Source organism: Naumovozyma dairenensis, chromosome 10 (assembly GCF_000227115.2).
Source record: "Naumovozyma dairenensis CBS 421 chromosome 10, complete genome".
Lineage (NCBI taxonomy): Eukaryota > Fungi > Ascomycota > Saccharomycetes > Saccharomycetales > Saccharomycetaceae > Naumovozyma > Naumovozyma dairenensis.
This window is the reverse complement of record NC_016488.1, coordinates 338,973-356,732: the sequence shown is the minus strand read 5'-3', so window position 1 is coordinate 356,732 and position 17,760 is coordinate 338,973. Positions and strand designations below refer to the sequence as shown.

Here is a 17,760-nt window from a genome sequence, read left to right as displayed (position 1 = left end):
GACTTTTTTTAGTTACAAGACGTATTTTTTTTTCAACAGCATATACTCTACGGAGGAATGTTGGACGCTTTTGGTTCCTGAATCAAGACTGTCTAATCTGGGAATACCCTCTATGCCATGGGAAATATGTACAAATTCTTTTTAGTTTGTTTGGAATACATCGACAAGTTAAGAAAATATAAGCGAGAGAATCTGATGTGCATTATATCATTAGTGTAGTTGAGTAATGGGACTCCTGTTTTCTCATTCTTTTGGGTACGTAATCGGACCTTCACAACAATGGGGTTACTCCGTGGGGCCATCCTTTGGTCGGGGATCCTGACAGTCGCCCCGGCAACATCCAGGTGCTCCACAATATTAAGTAAACCCACCTGTACTTTACGCCGTGCCTGCCCCCCCCTTCAGAGCAGGAAACACCTTCTTTTCAAAGTGTCTCTGTTGTCAATTTGTAAAAAAGGCATTCCAGCATCTAACATCATTAATTTGTAGGCTTCATAAAATAATATAGTTTATTCCATATAGACTATAGCCATCTAATATTCAATAGCATCAAGAAAAAATAATCTATCAAATTGTATATGTAACGTTATATATATTGCATGCATACCTGAATATTTGCAGTTCAATCATCCAAGTTATCAATGAATGTGAAAAGCGTTTGAAGAACATTACGTTTAACGTTCCAATCATAATTCAATACAGACTCACCTGTACCTTTCTTACTGTTCGTTAATCCATCTCCATGAACAAGCCTCACAAAATCACTTTGTAATCCTAATGGGATCGTAACTATATCACCATTTAGTCCATCATTCAACAATTTACGTTCTTTAATTAGTTTCGATGTATGTTCCAAATTATCAGCTGCATCTTGTGCATTATCAACAATTTCCTTGGGGATTCCACACATAGACGCAACATGCATACCAAATGAACCTTCGCTCTGGCCATCAACTAATTTATACAAAAATGTAACATTCCTAGTATCATCATCAACAAGGATACTCATCTTCATCGGTCTAACCTGTGGATGTCCTTTGAAACCTAGTCCCAATGTACCGTAATGTGTAGCAAAAAATCCTAAACTTTGAATATGTGTAGCAACATGATGTAAAACACTCTCCGCAATGGCAAAACCATCACTAGAAGAACCACCTCTACCTAATTCATCTAACACTAACAATGAACGGTTTGTAGCCAAGTCAAGAATCTTCTTAGTCTCTGATAGTTCAACGAAGAATGTTGATTTACCTTGCATTATATTGTCATTAGCTCCTAATCTTGTCATGATTCTATCCACTGGTGTTAGCTCAGCATACTCACATGGAACATAGCAACCCATTTGTGCCATTATCACTGCAACACATGTCATTCTTAAGACTGTGGATTTTCCTGCAGCATTGGCACCTGTTAATAACCCTAATTGCGGTTCATCTTTACCTAACTCTACATCATTGGGGATGAAATCCTTATCATTTGATGTTCCTAAGTTAAAACAGGGATGTCTTAATGATTTGAACTTCAAGTAACCATTTAACTTGGTACCCATTGTGCTGTCAACTTCATCCTTGAAAATAGGACGACAAAATGGCATTCCTAACGATTCTGAAGTTCTGGTTAATGATAATAAACAATCAATATTTGAAAGGACTTGAATCGTTGCCATCCAACTGGTATCATAATGAACATCAAACCTTTTACATAATCGACTCTTTAAATCATCTTCCAGAACTTTGTGTAATTCTCTTGCCTCGGCCATAGACCTTGCTAATGCCCTTACTTCATCTGAATAATATCTCTTAGTGGATTTATTTGCTGCCATTTGAACCCAATTAGGTGGGATTCTCTTTGTTGCAGCAACAGGTACCTCAATAGTATATATTTCCTTCCCAGAATCTTTATATTGAATAGTAGCACATTTGAAAGTTCTCCTATAATCTTGTAATAAATCTTGTAATTCGTTTTCTAGTTGTCGAATATCGCTCAATGATTTATCAAAGTCAGGTTCGATCCCACTTTCAGGTATTATTATATCTTCCTCTACAGCTTTCATTCTATCGAATGCATCCGTCCATTCGGATACTGCCTTTGAAAGTGTATTGGGTATTTGTTGGAAATATATTGAAAGTGCACCTTTCAAATCGTATTCTTTTATCGATTCTTGGAGTTGAACAATTTCTTCAAATGCTTCAATAACTTTAACAAAATCCTTTAGTTTGATAGTCCCAGAATGAATACGTGCTAGCATTCTTTCCAAATCCGGGAATTTCGAAAATGTTGATTCTAAGAAATTTCTTAAACTTGAATCATTCATTAAGGAATCTACACTATCTAATCTTTTCTCGATATCACACCTATGTAATAATGGATGCATTAACCATTTCTTTATCATTCTCTTCCCCATTGGCGTTATCGCTCTATCAAACAATTTGAATAAAGTTCCCTTATCAGTACCGTCAAATGAATTACTAAATATTTCCAAGTTTTGTAACGTGATACCATCAAGAATCAATGAATGTTGTGATTCAATTGGATTATATTCTTTAATATTCCCAATAGTCAGTAGATTTTGATCCAGTTTTAACCATTTCAAATAATATAATAATCCACCAAATGCACTAAACCCGATTTTCTTCCCACTGTCATAGTATTCTCTCAAAATTGATGGCCATTTAGATTCATCTTCGAAATAGTTCCCTGCATTTAATTCATCGTAAGTTCTTTCAAAATCATAAAATTCAGTGGTTGGTTTAATGTTATTGAAAATCGCATGTGGTGCTGCATTAAATTTGACAATTTTATTTGCCAAACTTGACAAATTATTTTTTTCCATGATGATTTCTTTTGGTTTCACTTGAGACATGATAGTATCTAATTTTGTACATTCATCATCATCTTCGAATTCTAACATTTGCAATTCACCTGTAGCTGTATCAATAAAGGCAACTCCAAATAACCTCTTTGGTAGTCCTTGAATGGTATCATTATCTTCTTCTTCGATCCGCACTTCATTACTCTTGTAGAAAGTTTTAGGTTCTTCTCTAATGGCGAAACAAAACGTAGCTAAATCGGAATGTAACATATCACCATCCGTTAAAGTACCTGAAGTTAACACACATTCCAGTTCTCTCTTCACTATACCTTTTGAACCTTCTCTCATTTCCTTAGCCAACATAGACTCTCTTTGATCCACTTTGGCAACTTTATAACCCAATTGAATGAATTGTGAAGCCCAGTAACCAAACGACATTTCCGGAATTCCAGCCAATTGCATATTAGCTCTACCACCACCTGCAATTTTCCAATCGAATAACGAATTAGCCAGTAAAGCATCCTTTTCATATAGTTCAAAGAATTTCCCCTTCTTGAAGAACACAATACAATCCCACATGGTGGATTTAATTTCCCAATATTGTTTTTCAAATGGAGTGAATTTGTTCCATGCTGCTGAGGGGATATATAATGATCTTGGATCATACTCTGGGTCTGTTGGAGGACGGCGTTGTGCGTCACGTTCATCAACCAACCATTGATACCTTTCTTCATTGGTCTTGTTGAATTTATTTGATTTCGATTGAGTGGGGGGCGTTACCGTTCTTTTCTTATTTGGTTGAATTTTGAAAGATGGTTTCTTTTTCATTAGAAATGATGATGATGATGATGATGTTGATGGTTTGAGTTTCTTTTTAGTTTCACTTAATGCGAGGATATCATCATCGTCACTTGATTCAAAATTCTCAAGATCATGGTTTAATGGTTCGTCATCATTATCTGAACTTAATTGTTCCAGCACGGTTTTATCCGGAATGAATTCAGCATCGTTGTCTGAATCTTCATCTTTGGGTAGGATTCTCTTCTTCTTCCTAGTAGATAGACTGATATCATCATCGTCGTCGTCGTCATTAGAATCTTCTGCATAACTTATATTCCTTTTATTTTGTCTTGCTCTCTTAGATCCAATTAATGTCAACGGCTCATCATCGATAGAGGTATCCATTGCTGTTATATTTAGATCTTGCGGAGTGGACATAGTAGCTACGTTATGAACAGATTGTGAAGACGTGGGCCGGTTAGGACCCTTACTGGATGGCAGAGGATCTTTGACATCTATTGTAACAGGTGTATGATTATCACTGTTCATATCATCATCGTCATCATCTAGATCACCAATACTTATTTCATCTTTTATAGGTACTTTGTTTTGATTAGATTTTAGTGCTTTAGCAGAAATACTTTTAGATGGTTGTGATAATATTTTGTTCTTGTTCGATGTTGGAGAAGCAGTAGTAGTAGCCTTTGAGAAAAAAGATAAAACAGAACTCTGTTTCATTTTCTTTTGAGAAGAGTTCTGAGAATCTTTTGGTTGCGATGCTACCCTTGATGATACTGGTGTTCTTGGAGGCATCGTGTTTCCCTAATATTTTCTGTGCTTCTTCGTTCAGATATCTCTTGCTAACTCGTTTAAACAATTTGCCACAGAAGTTAGGACAAAAAGTAATCTCTCCACTTTTGCTAAATCCAGCTCGATATCAATAATCCCTTTTAACGTAAATCGGAGCAAAAGATATGAAGAGGCAGATAAACTAGATTACAGGTTCAGTATAAAGTTGGTTTCTTTATAATATACAATTTGTCAAATAGTTTACGCGTCTTGTTTTCACGCGTCTGTTTTGTATTCAAAGTTTGGCGACAATAAAATATCATCATCACTAATTATGAAGTATTTATCTATATATAATGACGCGACATTATAGTCTAGGATATGCATGCAATGGTACTTAAGAGTATACAGATTTTTGTGTATTACTTCCACATTAATAAGTTTTATATAATGGAATGGGGTTTTCAGTCTCACAGAGGTCATATATGTGGAGAATCGTAGCTGTAAAATGGTGTCACGAAAACATAACGTCATAGAATGTTATAGTGTACAGGTGTGTTGGTACTATTACCATGAATGCTAATACGACATGTCATAAGTAATAGTAATTACTGTAAACAAACATGTAAGCTTTTTCAAATAACGTGAAAAATATTGTATGTGCTTATAATTATGCTTCCTCCTTCTAACATCTCTAGACAAAGTTTAGTACCTCACGACTCTTGGAGTTCGTAAGGTGCAGTACTTTTATACAATACAAATTTAGAAACAAAAATGAAAACAAATACACATTAGTATCGCCCACTCCAGAAACATTTCGAAACCATATAATCAGTTCATATGTATCAGTAACAACACTTCGTCGGCGATAGGGGATTTTGTATACGCTGAAAATAACAGGCCACTATTTTCTCCATTAAATTACACCTTTCTATAAATTCTGACTGTTCTTGCTATCGTACACCACTAATAAATAATAAATCCTTTGAACCTTTGCATCTAAATTTTGACGTCCTTTCCAAATATATGAGCGATACCCAAAAGAACGAAGCAACTGACCACAAAAACAACAAAACGGAACGTATAAAAGACAGAACAAATTCTCAATCAGTTTCAAAAACTAAACTCTTCTTTTCATACTTTTTTCTTGATAGTTTTCGTAGTTTCTTCATATAATGATAAATAAACCACTCTAATACAATTTAGTATAATAATAGCTACCACCAAAGACAGCAAAAAAAAAAAACACTTTTAACTGCTAAATAAAAAAAAATGATCTCAATTATCGCCGTCTTGTTGCTTGTTGGTCACATTATTAGATGCACCGTGATTCCAGACATTTCGAACCAAAAAGTCATTACTAATTTATTGGAGGAAAAATTAACTAAACATAGCAATATCTTGATGGAATTAAAAGCCAAAGGGTATTGGAATCCAAACATGACTGATATGGATTTCCAATCAGAGAATTGGCTTGGGAAGGGAAGATCAAAAGTGCCACAAAAATTCTTTCAAGCGATAAAAATTAATAACGCCACAATGCAATTGGCCCGAAACCAATTGGCGGTAAGATTCCCAAACACAACTGAGGAGGTTCTTAAAAGTTATTTGCCAGAGTTTGAAAGGCCACATGTCATGATGGTGGAGTTACCAATATGGTACATCCCACCTGATAGACAAAACATTACATTGGACGACCCAATGGGGTTGTAATGTAATGGTATGTGTAATTATAAATATTACTTTCCATAATTCTGCATATACTTTAATAGTAGTAACATTTGTTTTCTTATAACAGAAATTGAATTTTTGGCCACTAAAATTTATAGAGTGATTTTTTCTTCTCATTGTCATTCGTCGCCATAGTCACAAAAAGTTGGTGTCAGTACGACAAAATAGTTAAATATATGGATATTGTCCCCTGCATATCTAATCAGTTCTCTCTTAATGGTAGCTAACACAACTCAGATGAAAATTAATCCATAACTGTAAGAAGCACCTACTTCACTTGGAACTAAAGTAGTCGTAACGCCAGTAATTTTTCCCCTCATGATATTATTATAACTCACTGATAATTATTTATTCTTAAATCTCATCAATTAAATTTATGACTTTACTAGATAAAAATCTGTTATCGCCAAGGCAAGCGATTGACATTATGAAGAGTTGTAGTCAATGCCTCCCATTTCGCATTTTGTAACAGAGGTAGGCCTCATCATAATCCAAAGTACACTAATATTAGATTCAGCCTGAGAATCGTATTACCGTCAAAGCTTGTACGTAGGTACCAGCCATTACTCTTCGTCAATTTCCATTAGAACAGATTAGCATTTATTCTGAATCATACTTCTTTGGATCTAGTGCATGTTGCGAGAATAGCCGCCATGACTTTCGACCTTTTATTCGGGGCTATTTGTACGTAGAAAGGCAACCCGTTATAGTGGATTATGAAAGGGTCACTGATCAGGACTACGTGAAATTTCTTCCTTCTTGTAGATATTATACCGTATTTTTTTTTTTTCAAAGTACGTATAAACCAACGTATGCAAGATAACTCTAGCGGATGGACCATTGATTCAGAAGAGAAAGAAAAATAAGTCTTATAAAATGTAACTATTTCAAAACACTTTTTTTTGAAGGAATTGATAATTAAATGATAATAATAGTAATAAAAAAAATAATAAATAATAGGCTATATACGGTATTGAAAACATATAAATGAATGGGATATGTGCCGGTGTGTCCTCCCTTTTTTTATTCTTTTTTTTTTGATAAATAGTGGTTTTTAGAATACATGAAGAGTGCCCGTATCTGATTTTTCATAACACATGTCATCTTTTTTTCTTTCGTTAATCTCGAAATCACGACAGATTATGCTTGGATAGTATGCTGGAAGAAATCTGGATCATCTTCCAAAGATTCCTTAATAATATCCAACCCACCTTGAAATTCTCCGTTAATATACAATTGAGGGAAAGTTGGCCAATCAGAGAACTTCTTTAAAGATTCTCTCACACTTGTATCTCTCAAGATATCAAAGAATCCAAATCTAACTTGATGTTCTCTTAAGATACCGACAATTTGTCTTGAAAACCCACATTTTGGTTCAGATGGATTACCCTTCATGAACAACATTACAGGAGCAGCGTTGACCAATTTAGCCAATCTTTCATTTAGCTCTTCTTCAGTTTCCTCCTCTTCTTCTTCTTCTTCTGCATCGTCATGATCCGGAGCATGACCTTCCTTCTTAGAATCATTACTTGTAGAGGTGATTTGCTTTATAGATTGATCCAAGATGTTAATGAATTCCTTTGGATCAGCTCCTGACAATTCTTTCAAAATAGTACCGTTATGGATCAACACGAAATGTGGTACAGAGGTAATTTCAAACAATTCAGAGATTTCAGAGTTTTCATCAGCATCGATGGATAAGAATGTGACGTTATCTTTATTTATTGGTTCATCGCTAATTGCTTGATATACTTGAGTCATTATTTGACATGGTTCAGCCCAATTTGTGTGGAAATACAATGAGATTAATTTAGAACCTGCTTCAGTAGTGGTTAATGCTGTGAATTGGTCTTGGTTGGTAACTTCGATGACTGTCATTTTTTTTGTTCTTCCTCTGTATATTTTCTTTTCTATCTTCTTCTTCTGAATTGCTTTTGTATGTTGGAGAAAGAGGTATCGTTACTCTAGAAAAATACAAGGTTAACTATTTATATTAGGGTAGTGGTGATAGATATGGTTACGTTCTTTAAGTTTCAAGTACCTACTTACCTATTGACTGCTGTTCTGAAGATGGTCAATAACGTAAATTGCTAAAAGCGGATTTGTCATCGAGGTATTATTAATATCAATATTGTGATGATGTTCTTTTGCAGTGTATGCACACACACAGAGGTACGTCTGTGCGTATAGGCATTGGAATTGAAATTTTTCATTTCCGAAAGGCGAAAGTGAAAAGGTTCCAAGACATTCCAGGTCACCTGACCCTTAAGTCCCCAGGAAAAACTGTGGCTCGGTCTGTCACGTGCATTATATATCCGATTAATGCCTCACGGATACTATAATAAATTTGCTCCAATATCGCAACTATAAATCCATATCACGTGCACCCAAGTCCACACAATCTGTTACCCGCCCTAAGGCAACGCTTTCACCCACACACCGCAGCTATAACACACCCGCTCTCTTTCGCTTTCTGTTTCTCACTTTATCCCTGTTAAATAAAAATATTATGTTAATATTATAGTTTTTACACTAACTAACGATACCGTAATTTCCTTCTATGTTTATAAGACGGTTCTCCCTCATATGTACTCTCTATTTTGCAGACAAACATAGATATAACCATTGAGAAAACGAACATTATCATCGAGGATAATACTCTAAACCAAGCTCGTATGTTACTCTACCAAACAAAATGTCATTCTCTAGTCAAACTAAATAGGAATATCTGAACAATGTTATGTTGTCTTTTTTGATCTTTTTACCCCTAATTGCTTAGCGAACACAACAAAACAAAGCTAAACAAAAAAGATAAACAAGAACCAGAACAGCGCTGTCCTATCGAATTACAATGCCAACGGAGGATTTGGTGTCTACATTAGAAGTATTAATGGCCACCCAATGACGATTGATTGATCGATCAATCCACTTTGCCCTCTCTATGTAATTACAAGCGTAACTTACCGGTGGCAAAAAAAATTACAACTTACAGCAGCCGCGTTTTTCCCTTAAAAAACACCAATGCAAGTGATAAGAAGAGAAGTAGATAAACAGACAAGTAGAGATGTCAAGAACCAGAGGAACCACTCACGGAGACAACTCCGCAATAGCATTTACACCATTTGATCCCATGTTAAAATCTTTTCTTACTTTGCTGCAGAAAATGAGGTATTTGCGCGCGGAACATATTCATATCTCTGAGGGACAACGACAATACTAAATCATAAACCTAGACAACAGAATGATTTTTCGTTATTTACAATCTTTTATTCTAATCAACTTTCTTACTAACAATCTTTAATCTACATTTTTTATTATCTAGTTACTTCTATTTCAGATCAAAACATCAAAACAGTTCTGTTTTTTATTTAGTCTTTTTTCCCACTCTTAAACCTCAAGACTAACAAATTTTTAATTCATCCTACAAAGAACAAAACAATCAAATCATTCAAAATATAATGTCGTCAAGCCGTGAAGATTCCGTTTACTTAGCCAAATTAGCTGAACAAGCTGAACGTTATGAAGAAATGGTAGAAAGTATGAAAGAAGTTGCATCTTCAGGTCAAGAATTATCTGTCGAAGAACGTAATTTACTTTCTGTCGCTTACAAGAATGTCATCGGTGCTCGTCGTGCCTCATGGAGAATTGTTTCCTCCATTGAACAAAAGGAGGAATCTAAAGAGAAATCAAACCATCAAGTTGAATTGATTCGTTCTTATCGTTCTAAAATTGAAAATGAATTAACCAAGATTTCTGATGATATCTTATCTGTCTTGGATTCTCATTTAATCCCATCAGCTACCACTGGTGAATCAAAAGTTTTCTATTATAAGATGAAAGGTGACTATCATCGTTATTTAGCTGAATTTTCAAGTGGTGATGTCAGAGAAAAAGCAACAAATTCATCTTTGGAAGCGTATAAAACTGCCTCAGAAATCGCTACCACTGATCTACCTCCAACTCATCCAATTCGTTTAGGTTTAGCTTTGAATTTCTCTGTCTTTTATTACGAAATTCAAAACTCTCCTGATAAAGCTTGCCATTTGGCTAAACAAGCTTTCGATGACGCTATCGCTGAATTAGACACTTTATCTGAAGAATCATACAAAGATAGTACCTTAATCATGCAATTATTAAGAGATAACTTGACTTTATGGACTTCTGATATGTCTGAATCAAACCAAGGTAGCGGTGCACCAGCTCCTGAACAAGCTGCTCCTGCTGTTGCTCCAGCTGATGGTTCTGATGTCGCCGCTGCTGCTGGTGGTCCAAGTGCTACTGAAGAAGGTGAAGCTCCAAAATAAATTATTTAGAAAAAAATGATGAAGAGATGAAAGAAGAAATGAAAGTAAAGAAAAAAAAAAACATAAAGTTTTCAAAGAAATATATATATAATTATAATTAAATCAATGATTAAATAATGATTTAATTTTTTTTCGTTATTCTCAGTACCATAATATAGGTATATATTTATATAATAGTAGTGGTGGTAGATAGTGGTAACTCATCTGGTGTACATAACCGGACGCTTCTTTCTTCGAACACTTTTCTTTAGTAATGATTAATATAATATGACAAGTAAAACGGACAACAGGATTACTCCTTCATCAAGCTATTTCTTTTTCCATCTGACCTGTAAATATCGACTGTTTCTTATTTTTTTCCACAGTTGTGTCGATGAATGCAATTAATTTAATTCAACCGTTTTTTAAATCTCATCTTCCTCTTCTTAAGAGAGACTGAATATTTTAAGGGATAAGAAGCGACGACCTGTTGCTGTAACTTCGAAGTTTTAGCGAAATTGAAAATTGCAGAAATTACACGCACGAAACAAAACAGCAAAACGTAGAACCCCTTGACTTGGACACATTTTTGTATATATTAAAGTATAAGAACATATACCTTAGCATTGTACTTGCAAGCAAGTAAAAGAACTATTAACATTAGCTCATTTTCAAGAAGATTAAACTAGACCAAACCAAATACAACCATGTCATCCTCGGCAATCCCAGAAACATTTTTCAAATTCTCAAATATAATTGTTGGAACATCATCAGTATTATCATCATTGGCTCAATTAACATACATATTTACAGATTTTGGTAAGGCTTTATTAGCCTTATACGCACTAGTTCTTTCCATATTGATTGTTCATTTTGAATTTAAAGTACCACCACAAATGTATAGATTTGTATCATTTTATTTTAGTTTCTTAGGAAGGGGGTTACTTTATATCTTATTAAGCATTATACTTTTCAACGGTGGTCCATTAAAAGTTATTAATTCAATCGTCTTATTGATTCTAGGGCTTGCTCATATCCTTTTCCAATTTATGCCTGTCGTTGAAGAACCTTCAAATTATAAAGCAGCCGGTTCTTCTTCATCAATATCTATTGGAGATGATAATATTAATGATCAAATTGGTGATGACGATGATGATGTCATCTAAACATATCTAATACCTCGCGTATTCCTTCCTGCGTCCTTCTACTATTATCCTTCAAAAATATACGTAGTTTCATAATAATCTATCTCAAAAAAAATATTTCAAAAATCTAATAATATTAATTTACAGTTTTTTAGTTATATATATTTGTATATGTGGATATATGTACGCAGCTATCTAAGGAATACTTTTTTTATTCAATTTTTTCAAATGGTTGCCTTCATTGGTTGAGTTTCCCTTAATAATATACCGAATCTCTTATCCTTTGTCAAAGAATCTAATTGGAAAATACCTTCAACAATTGACTCTGACTTATTTAATTCATGTTTAGAATGAACCCAACTTGGTTGACAAGTCTTGGACCCACCAGTCAATCTTAATAATTCGGGTCTATCAGTAGCACTAACATCTGTATCACATAGTACAACAGTATTACATTCACGTGCTACAGGTAATGTAACACATTCCTTTGTAGAATTCATTAAAGCTTTCAATTTTAATGCTGAAATTCCTAATTTTGGTAATGGTATTTCATGACCTGGTAACGTTAGGGTGGCTGTAGCATCATAACTTAAATTACCATTGGAATTTGTGGATTTTAATATATGATCCCATGGAATCCATTTAGCAACCTGTATTGGCGTCTCTACACAAAGATAATTATTAGAAATTTCACTCATACCAAGTCTAAATGATTTCAATTCTTTCTTTAATTGATCAAATTCATCATCAGATGATAGGGGGAAATTATTCTGAGAAAGATGAGATAATTTAAATGGATAAACACCTTGATTATCAATCTTGGTTAATAACTGTCTTGAAGTTTTCAATTTAAGAATATGACTTTGAGCAAAATCTCTAACGAATGAACCTGATCTTGCTACTAAATCATTTTCCTTATGTGATTTACCTGAGAATGAATCGATAGTTTCTAAAGTAACCAATCCCTTTTTAGTCAATTGATCTAATGGAACCATTTTCAAATCAACTAAATAAACTTCGCCATTTTTGACAACGAAATCATCTACTGGAACAGCAGATGCAGATGTAACCATAGTACGAGAACGTTCCACAATAGCCAAATCCTTGGCATCAGAATTAGATAATAATTGTTGTTCTTGATGAGATTCGGTCCAAATGACACCTTTATATTCTCTTTCAGCCACGATCCCTTCATTTTGACCCGCTAAGAATCTTCTGATTCTACGAACACGAGACCCTGGAACTACATTACAATTATATGACTTAGCAATAGTGTCTACTACCAATCTAATTAATTGACCTGTAACTTGACCACCGTGAGAAGCTAAAGTTGGAGGTAATTTCTCTGGAGTCAATGCACATGCTAATAATGCGACAACAGTTTCCATAGCAATATGAGCACATGCGACAGCATCAGCTTTGCCACCTAATAATGGACCAGCTGGTTTAACAACATCTTGTTCTTGAGTAGTTGGATAAATAACCATAGTATGTGAAGCTTGAGAAGTGTAACCATCAATATGGACACCTAAGGTGATCTTAACTAAATCACCTTCTCTTAGCACACCAGTGATTGATGAAGTGAATGGAGAGGTTTCCAAGTTGGCGAATTTATTCCAATTTTTGATGTTTTCCACATCATCGATTTCAGGACACCATCCAGAAGCGATTTGATCGACATCGATACAAGTTGGGATAGCAATACCACGTTCGTTGACTTTGTTTTTGTAATAATTTTCTAAACGAGTTAGGATGAATGAATCTGTTAGGAGACATAATTCAGGAATGGTGAATTGATGTTGGGTGGTCTTGTAATGGTATGTATCGTTGATTAATCCTGTGATATATTTCAATGCTGTTTGGACAATTTGACCTGCGGTTCTATATTTATCTAGAACAGATTCTTGTAAGACATTTTTGTCCTTTAATAGAACTTGGGTATCTTCACTAGAGATGGCTAAAGACATATTATTATTATTATTATTATTATTATTATTATTATTCGTAGGAGGAAATTGTTCTTCGTCTTTCTGATATGCTAAACCGCTGCTGGTAGTTGAAGATAAGGTCCAAGTTTTTGTCTCAGTGGATCCTGTATATGAACAAAGAAAGAACAATTATATTTATGAAGAGATCTATTGTTATCTATAGTATGTAAGATCAGTAGTAATAAATAATATCTACAGTTACAATTACCAGTATTTGCTACTACGTGAATATACTGCATAAAGAGCCTTTGCATATATTTTTCAAAGCTCATCGCAAATTTCCCAAAAAACTTTTCAGAGCTGAAATTTTTCAGATTTTTTCAGAAATGTTTTTTTTCTGGGAAATTTTTCAGTTTATTTATCGTTGTTCACGGAATTGAGATCCGGCGGCTACTCACGGATACTGACCAAAAATAAATATATAATACTAGCGATGTTCACACCAATATGGTTACTGCTATTTTTATGCAATATCTTTCCGTCTGTAGTTATTCACTATATATATATATTGTAAGACCCATGGAATGATTTCTATACCATAATAGGTTAATTAACAGTGTTTCCATTCAGGGACTCAAAGCAATGAACTGTAGAAGTCCTTACTTTGTGTATAAGGTGGTAATATGTGTAAGTACTGGATATGTACCCAGGGATGTCCTTTTGCTGTTAAAAAAGAGATTTCTGTTGGAAAAAAAAATCATCTTTACATGAAATTATATACTGGATAAAATGATGTGTTTTCAGAATGGACAGGAGCATCAAACGGACTGTCACAACCACTATATAAGTCCAAGGATGGCAACAGTTGACATTTATAGTGTATCCGTTATTGATGAAGATACATTTTTCTACATTCACACTCAAGCCTTGTTCGCAACCATAACGACCTCCAGCTGCTTCAGGCTCCATACTATACATGCTTACTCATTTCCTTTTGTTCATGTGCAAGTTATATACCAAATTAATGTCATAAAAATAAAACGGAGAAAAGCCGTCATGTTAAATTTTACATCAATGTTTAGATGAGCCGAAATAGGAAAATAAGCTACTTCGTTCGAAGATTCTACGAAGGTAAAAGGGAACCAAGAAAAACAACAATAAGCCATATTCATAAGGTAGATAGAATATATCCTTTTTGGTATATTATGCTTTAGCCGTTCATTGGCGTATACTAAAAATAATAGCAGAAGATCTTCACCAAAAGTTATATACACACATTGTTCGTACTGTTTAATGCAACCTTCTCCCAATAGTATATATCAAACTAATAATAATGGATCAACAGGATCTACGAAGTGGCCTGAACAACCTGGTGCCATTGTTACGTCGTTACCAACGCAATATGAGGAATTAAGAACACCTTCTCCATCTATCAAGAGTAAGAAATGGACTGATAAATTACAAAAATTTCAAAGAAATAGTGGGAAAAGAAAGAAGGCAGCAACATCATCATCGCCTGCTTCATCTCATATCTCTAATCCACCTGCTTTGATACATTCATCTTCCACATCGTCTTTGTCGCCGTTAAGGTCCGGTTTCATTACTCCCTCCAACCAACAACAACAGCATCATCCATTCAGAACAACCTCTTTACCTAGACCAACTTCAAATCTATTCACTCCAAAACATAGAAATATATCATCTTCGTCTTCAACGAGTACAGTAAGACACATAACTCCTCCGAGGATTGTTCCATTTGGGTATCCTAAACCACTCACTTCTGCAAAGAAATCATTCTTAAACGAATCATGTACTCTTTGTGATGAGGCAATATCAAATAGAAGTAATGGAGAAAGAATCATAGAATTAGAATGTAGTCATTTGAGTCATCAAGAATGTCTTATCATTTCATTCCAGGATCCGGTTAATAATGAGATGCAAGATTTTTATTCAATGTTCCCACAATGTGAAAAATGTTTTCTAGAGAAAGGTAAATCAATTAGATGTATCCCTAAAATTGATGAACTCAAAGATAGAATGATTTCCGACTTTCTAATAAATCAAGGTACGCAACTGCCCCAACAGCAACTTCAAGGTTCATCGTTACCACCTTCACCGACTATCAAAACTCAACCACAGGGGATGTCAATATTATCTCCCCTACTATCTCCTTTACCTCTACAAAATATTCAAAGCCAAACATTACATCATCAAACACCACATTCACCTAATCAAATTATCAATTTCCCATTAGCAGAACCACCAATTAGTAGACCATCAAGATTGCAATCATCAACCGGTTCAAACACTATCACAAGTCGTAATAACAAGAGTCAGTCGTTCTTCAGGCCTAGACCTACCAATAGATATTCTCGTCCAAGTTCAATATTTGCTACATCATCAGTAGTATCGTCAGTTAATGATACTCACTCGATGTCGTTAGCTAGACAATCAAGCCTACCGGAAGCAGAAGAAAATAGAGTCCCACTACCCATCGCAAGATCATACTTTATTCAAGTTCTATTGGGTTCTTTTGAAGGTCAATTGAAAGGTTGGGAAATTGATGCAAATTATGGGCTATTGAGATTAGTCGATCAATTAATGGTATCGAAAAATGGCACAGATTATGACTTGACGTGGTGTTTCTTATTTGAAAACGCATTACTATTAGCTAGAGTGGATTCCACTATGCCAGAGACCGATAAGGCAGAGACTAGTTTTCTTGGGACCAAACTAAAGGATCTGGAAATTTACAAACCACTTTCTGACATAAAGATTGATACTGTTAAATCATCAGTTTTGAAATGTACCACTACAACGACTTCTGGGAACCAAATGATTGAGAAAAATATCTATTTGACTGAAGCATTGAATACCGATACAAGTAAAGTTATCCAAAAATGGATTTCTGCATTATTAGATTATGATTTAGCATTTAAAGAAGTTGCATTCACTTCAACATTGCCATTACCTCTTGTAATCAAAAAATTCTCAGAACACGATAATATCGATGATATTGAAGATAATTATACAGATTCCGCCATCAGTAACTATAATAACAATGAAGGCACATTCGCAGGTTTGATTGCTCCAAATAAAGTTATAGAAGTCGTAACAACAGATCACGCACATGATAGCGTCATTATAAGAAGAGGATTTTCATTACCAGAAAACCAAATTGGTCAAAATAATAGAGATACCATCACAACAGTATTAACAACAATTAGCTCAATTTTGTCTTTGAAACGTGAAAGACCAGATGATATAATAATTGTCTTGCAACTGGATCTCAACAAACTGAAGCTGGGAAATAATTCCACTACTCTTTATAACTCCTTAACTGCGTTGAATATGAAATTCCCAAATTTCAAAATCTGTATAGTAGATTCTAATAGCAATGTGCTGGCATATGGGGATGTTATGAAGGCGGTTATCAATGCAGCAGATATATTAAAATGTGAACACAAGAATGCTGGAAATCAGAATTTCACACCAGAATGGTTAAAAAATGTATTTTATCCAAATTGCATGGATCAAAATATCGGGATTATTGTGATATCAAATACTGTTATGGAATTGGATAAATCATGTCTTTTCATGGATTATAAACCATTTACTTGCTTAGGGAGAAGAAGACCTAATGAATTGAAAATTAAAGTGGGTTATTTGAACGTAGATTATAGTGATGAGATAAATGAATTGGTAGAAATTGAATCATGGAATTATTTGTTAGAGACCTTATGTTATAGTATGAGTTTGAATTTTGATGATGAAGATGACGAAAATGACGATGACTCAGATTCATTCAGTAATTCTGATGTCGAATCCACGGCTACCATACACATTGACACACCCTTTGTTAATGAGAAGAGAAGTATATCAAGTTCTGTCTATGATACAACTGAGAGTATTAACTCTAATCATGATAGTACGGAACTCCGAAACGAAGATGCATCTTCACCACAAGAAACGTCCAGCTTGAAAAGTGTTTTGAAGGAAACTCCTAAAGAAAATCTGGAAGAATCAAAGATTTGGGACCCACTACTAAATGATATTGAAAGAGTGATCGAGGAGATTAATCAAGGTAGTAAACTACCTAAAGCATCTGTAAATAATGAAAGGGACCATTCCTTCTATGAATATCTATAAGCTGAAGTCTATATGGTTATTCACTTTTCTATTAAACATAAAGCATTGCGTGTAGAAATAGATATATTATACAAATGGACAATAGAGACTGTTTCTTTTTCTATTCTTAAGTCTCATTTTCTATTTTGAAAATATTGAGTCTA

General features: G+C 34.4%; 6 protein-coding genes across 6 annotated transcripts; 3 read left to right on the top strand and 3 right to left on the bottom strand.

Annotated features, from left to right (window-relative positions):
- Positions 1-622: 622 nt before the first annotated feature.
- Positions 623-4,405, bottom strand: MSH6 (mismatch repair ATPase MSH6; the record flags this gene model as incomplete). Its single annotated transcript, XM_003672239.1, has 1 exon — positions 623-4,405. One exon carries the CDS (start codon positions 4,403-4,405, stop codon positions 623-625), a length of 3,783 nt encoding a protein of 1,260 aa, XP_003672287.1.
- Positions 4,406-7,252: 2,847 nt separating this feature from the next.
- GRX3 (monothiol glutaredoxin GRX3) lies at positions 7,253-7,990 on the bottom strand (the record flags this gene model as incomplete). The annotated part of the gene is made up of 1 exon (XM_003672238.1): positions 7,253-7,990. The coding sequence occupies one exon, from the start codon at positions 7,988-7,990 to the stop codon at positions 7,253-7,255; it is 738 nt and encodes a 245-aa protein (XP_003672286.1).
- Positions 7,991-9,570: 1,580 nt separating this feature from the next.
- BMH2 (14-3-3 family protein BMH2) lies at positions 9,571-10,416 on the top strand (the record flags this gene model as incomplete). The annotated part of the gene is made up of 1 exon (XM_003672237.1): positions 9,571-10,416. The coding sequence occupies one exon, from the start codon at positions 9,571-9,573 to the stop codon at positions 10,414-10,416; it is 846 nt and encodes a 281-aa protein (XP_003672285.1).
- Positions 10,417-11,102: 686 nt separating this feature from the next.
- On the top strand, positions 11,103-11,561 carry TVP15 (Tvp15p; the record flags this gene model as incomplete). Its single annotated transcript, XM_003672236.1, has 1 exon — positions 11,103-11,561. One exon carries the CDS (start codon positions 11,103-11,105, stop codon positions 11,559-11,561), a length of 459 nt encoding a protein of 152 aa, XP_003672284.1.
- Positions 11,562-11,764: 203 nt separating this feature from the next.
- ARX1 (putative hydrolase) lies at positions 11,765-13,507 on the bottom strand (the record flags this gene model as incomplete). Its single annotated transcript, XM_003672235.1, has 1 exon — positions 11,765-13,507. One exon carries the CDS (start codon positions 13,505-13,507, stop codon positions 11,765-11,767), a length of 1,743 nt encoding a protein of 580 aa, XP_003672283.1.
- A 1,254-nt stretch (positions 13,508-14,761) lies between these two features.
- Positions 14,762-17,617, top strand: STE5 (Ste5p; the record flags this gene model as incomplete). The annotated part of the gene is made up of 1 exon (XM_003672234.1): positions 14,762-17,617. One exon carries the CDS (start codon positions 14,762-14,764, stop codon positions 17,615-17,617), a length of 2,856 nt encoding a protein of 951 aa, XP_003672282.1.
- Positions 17,618-17,760: the final 143 nt, after the last annotated feature.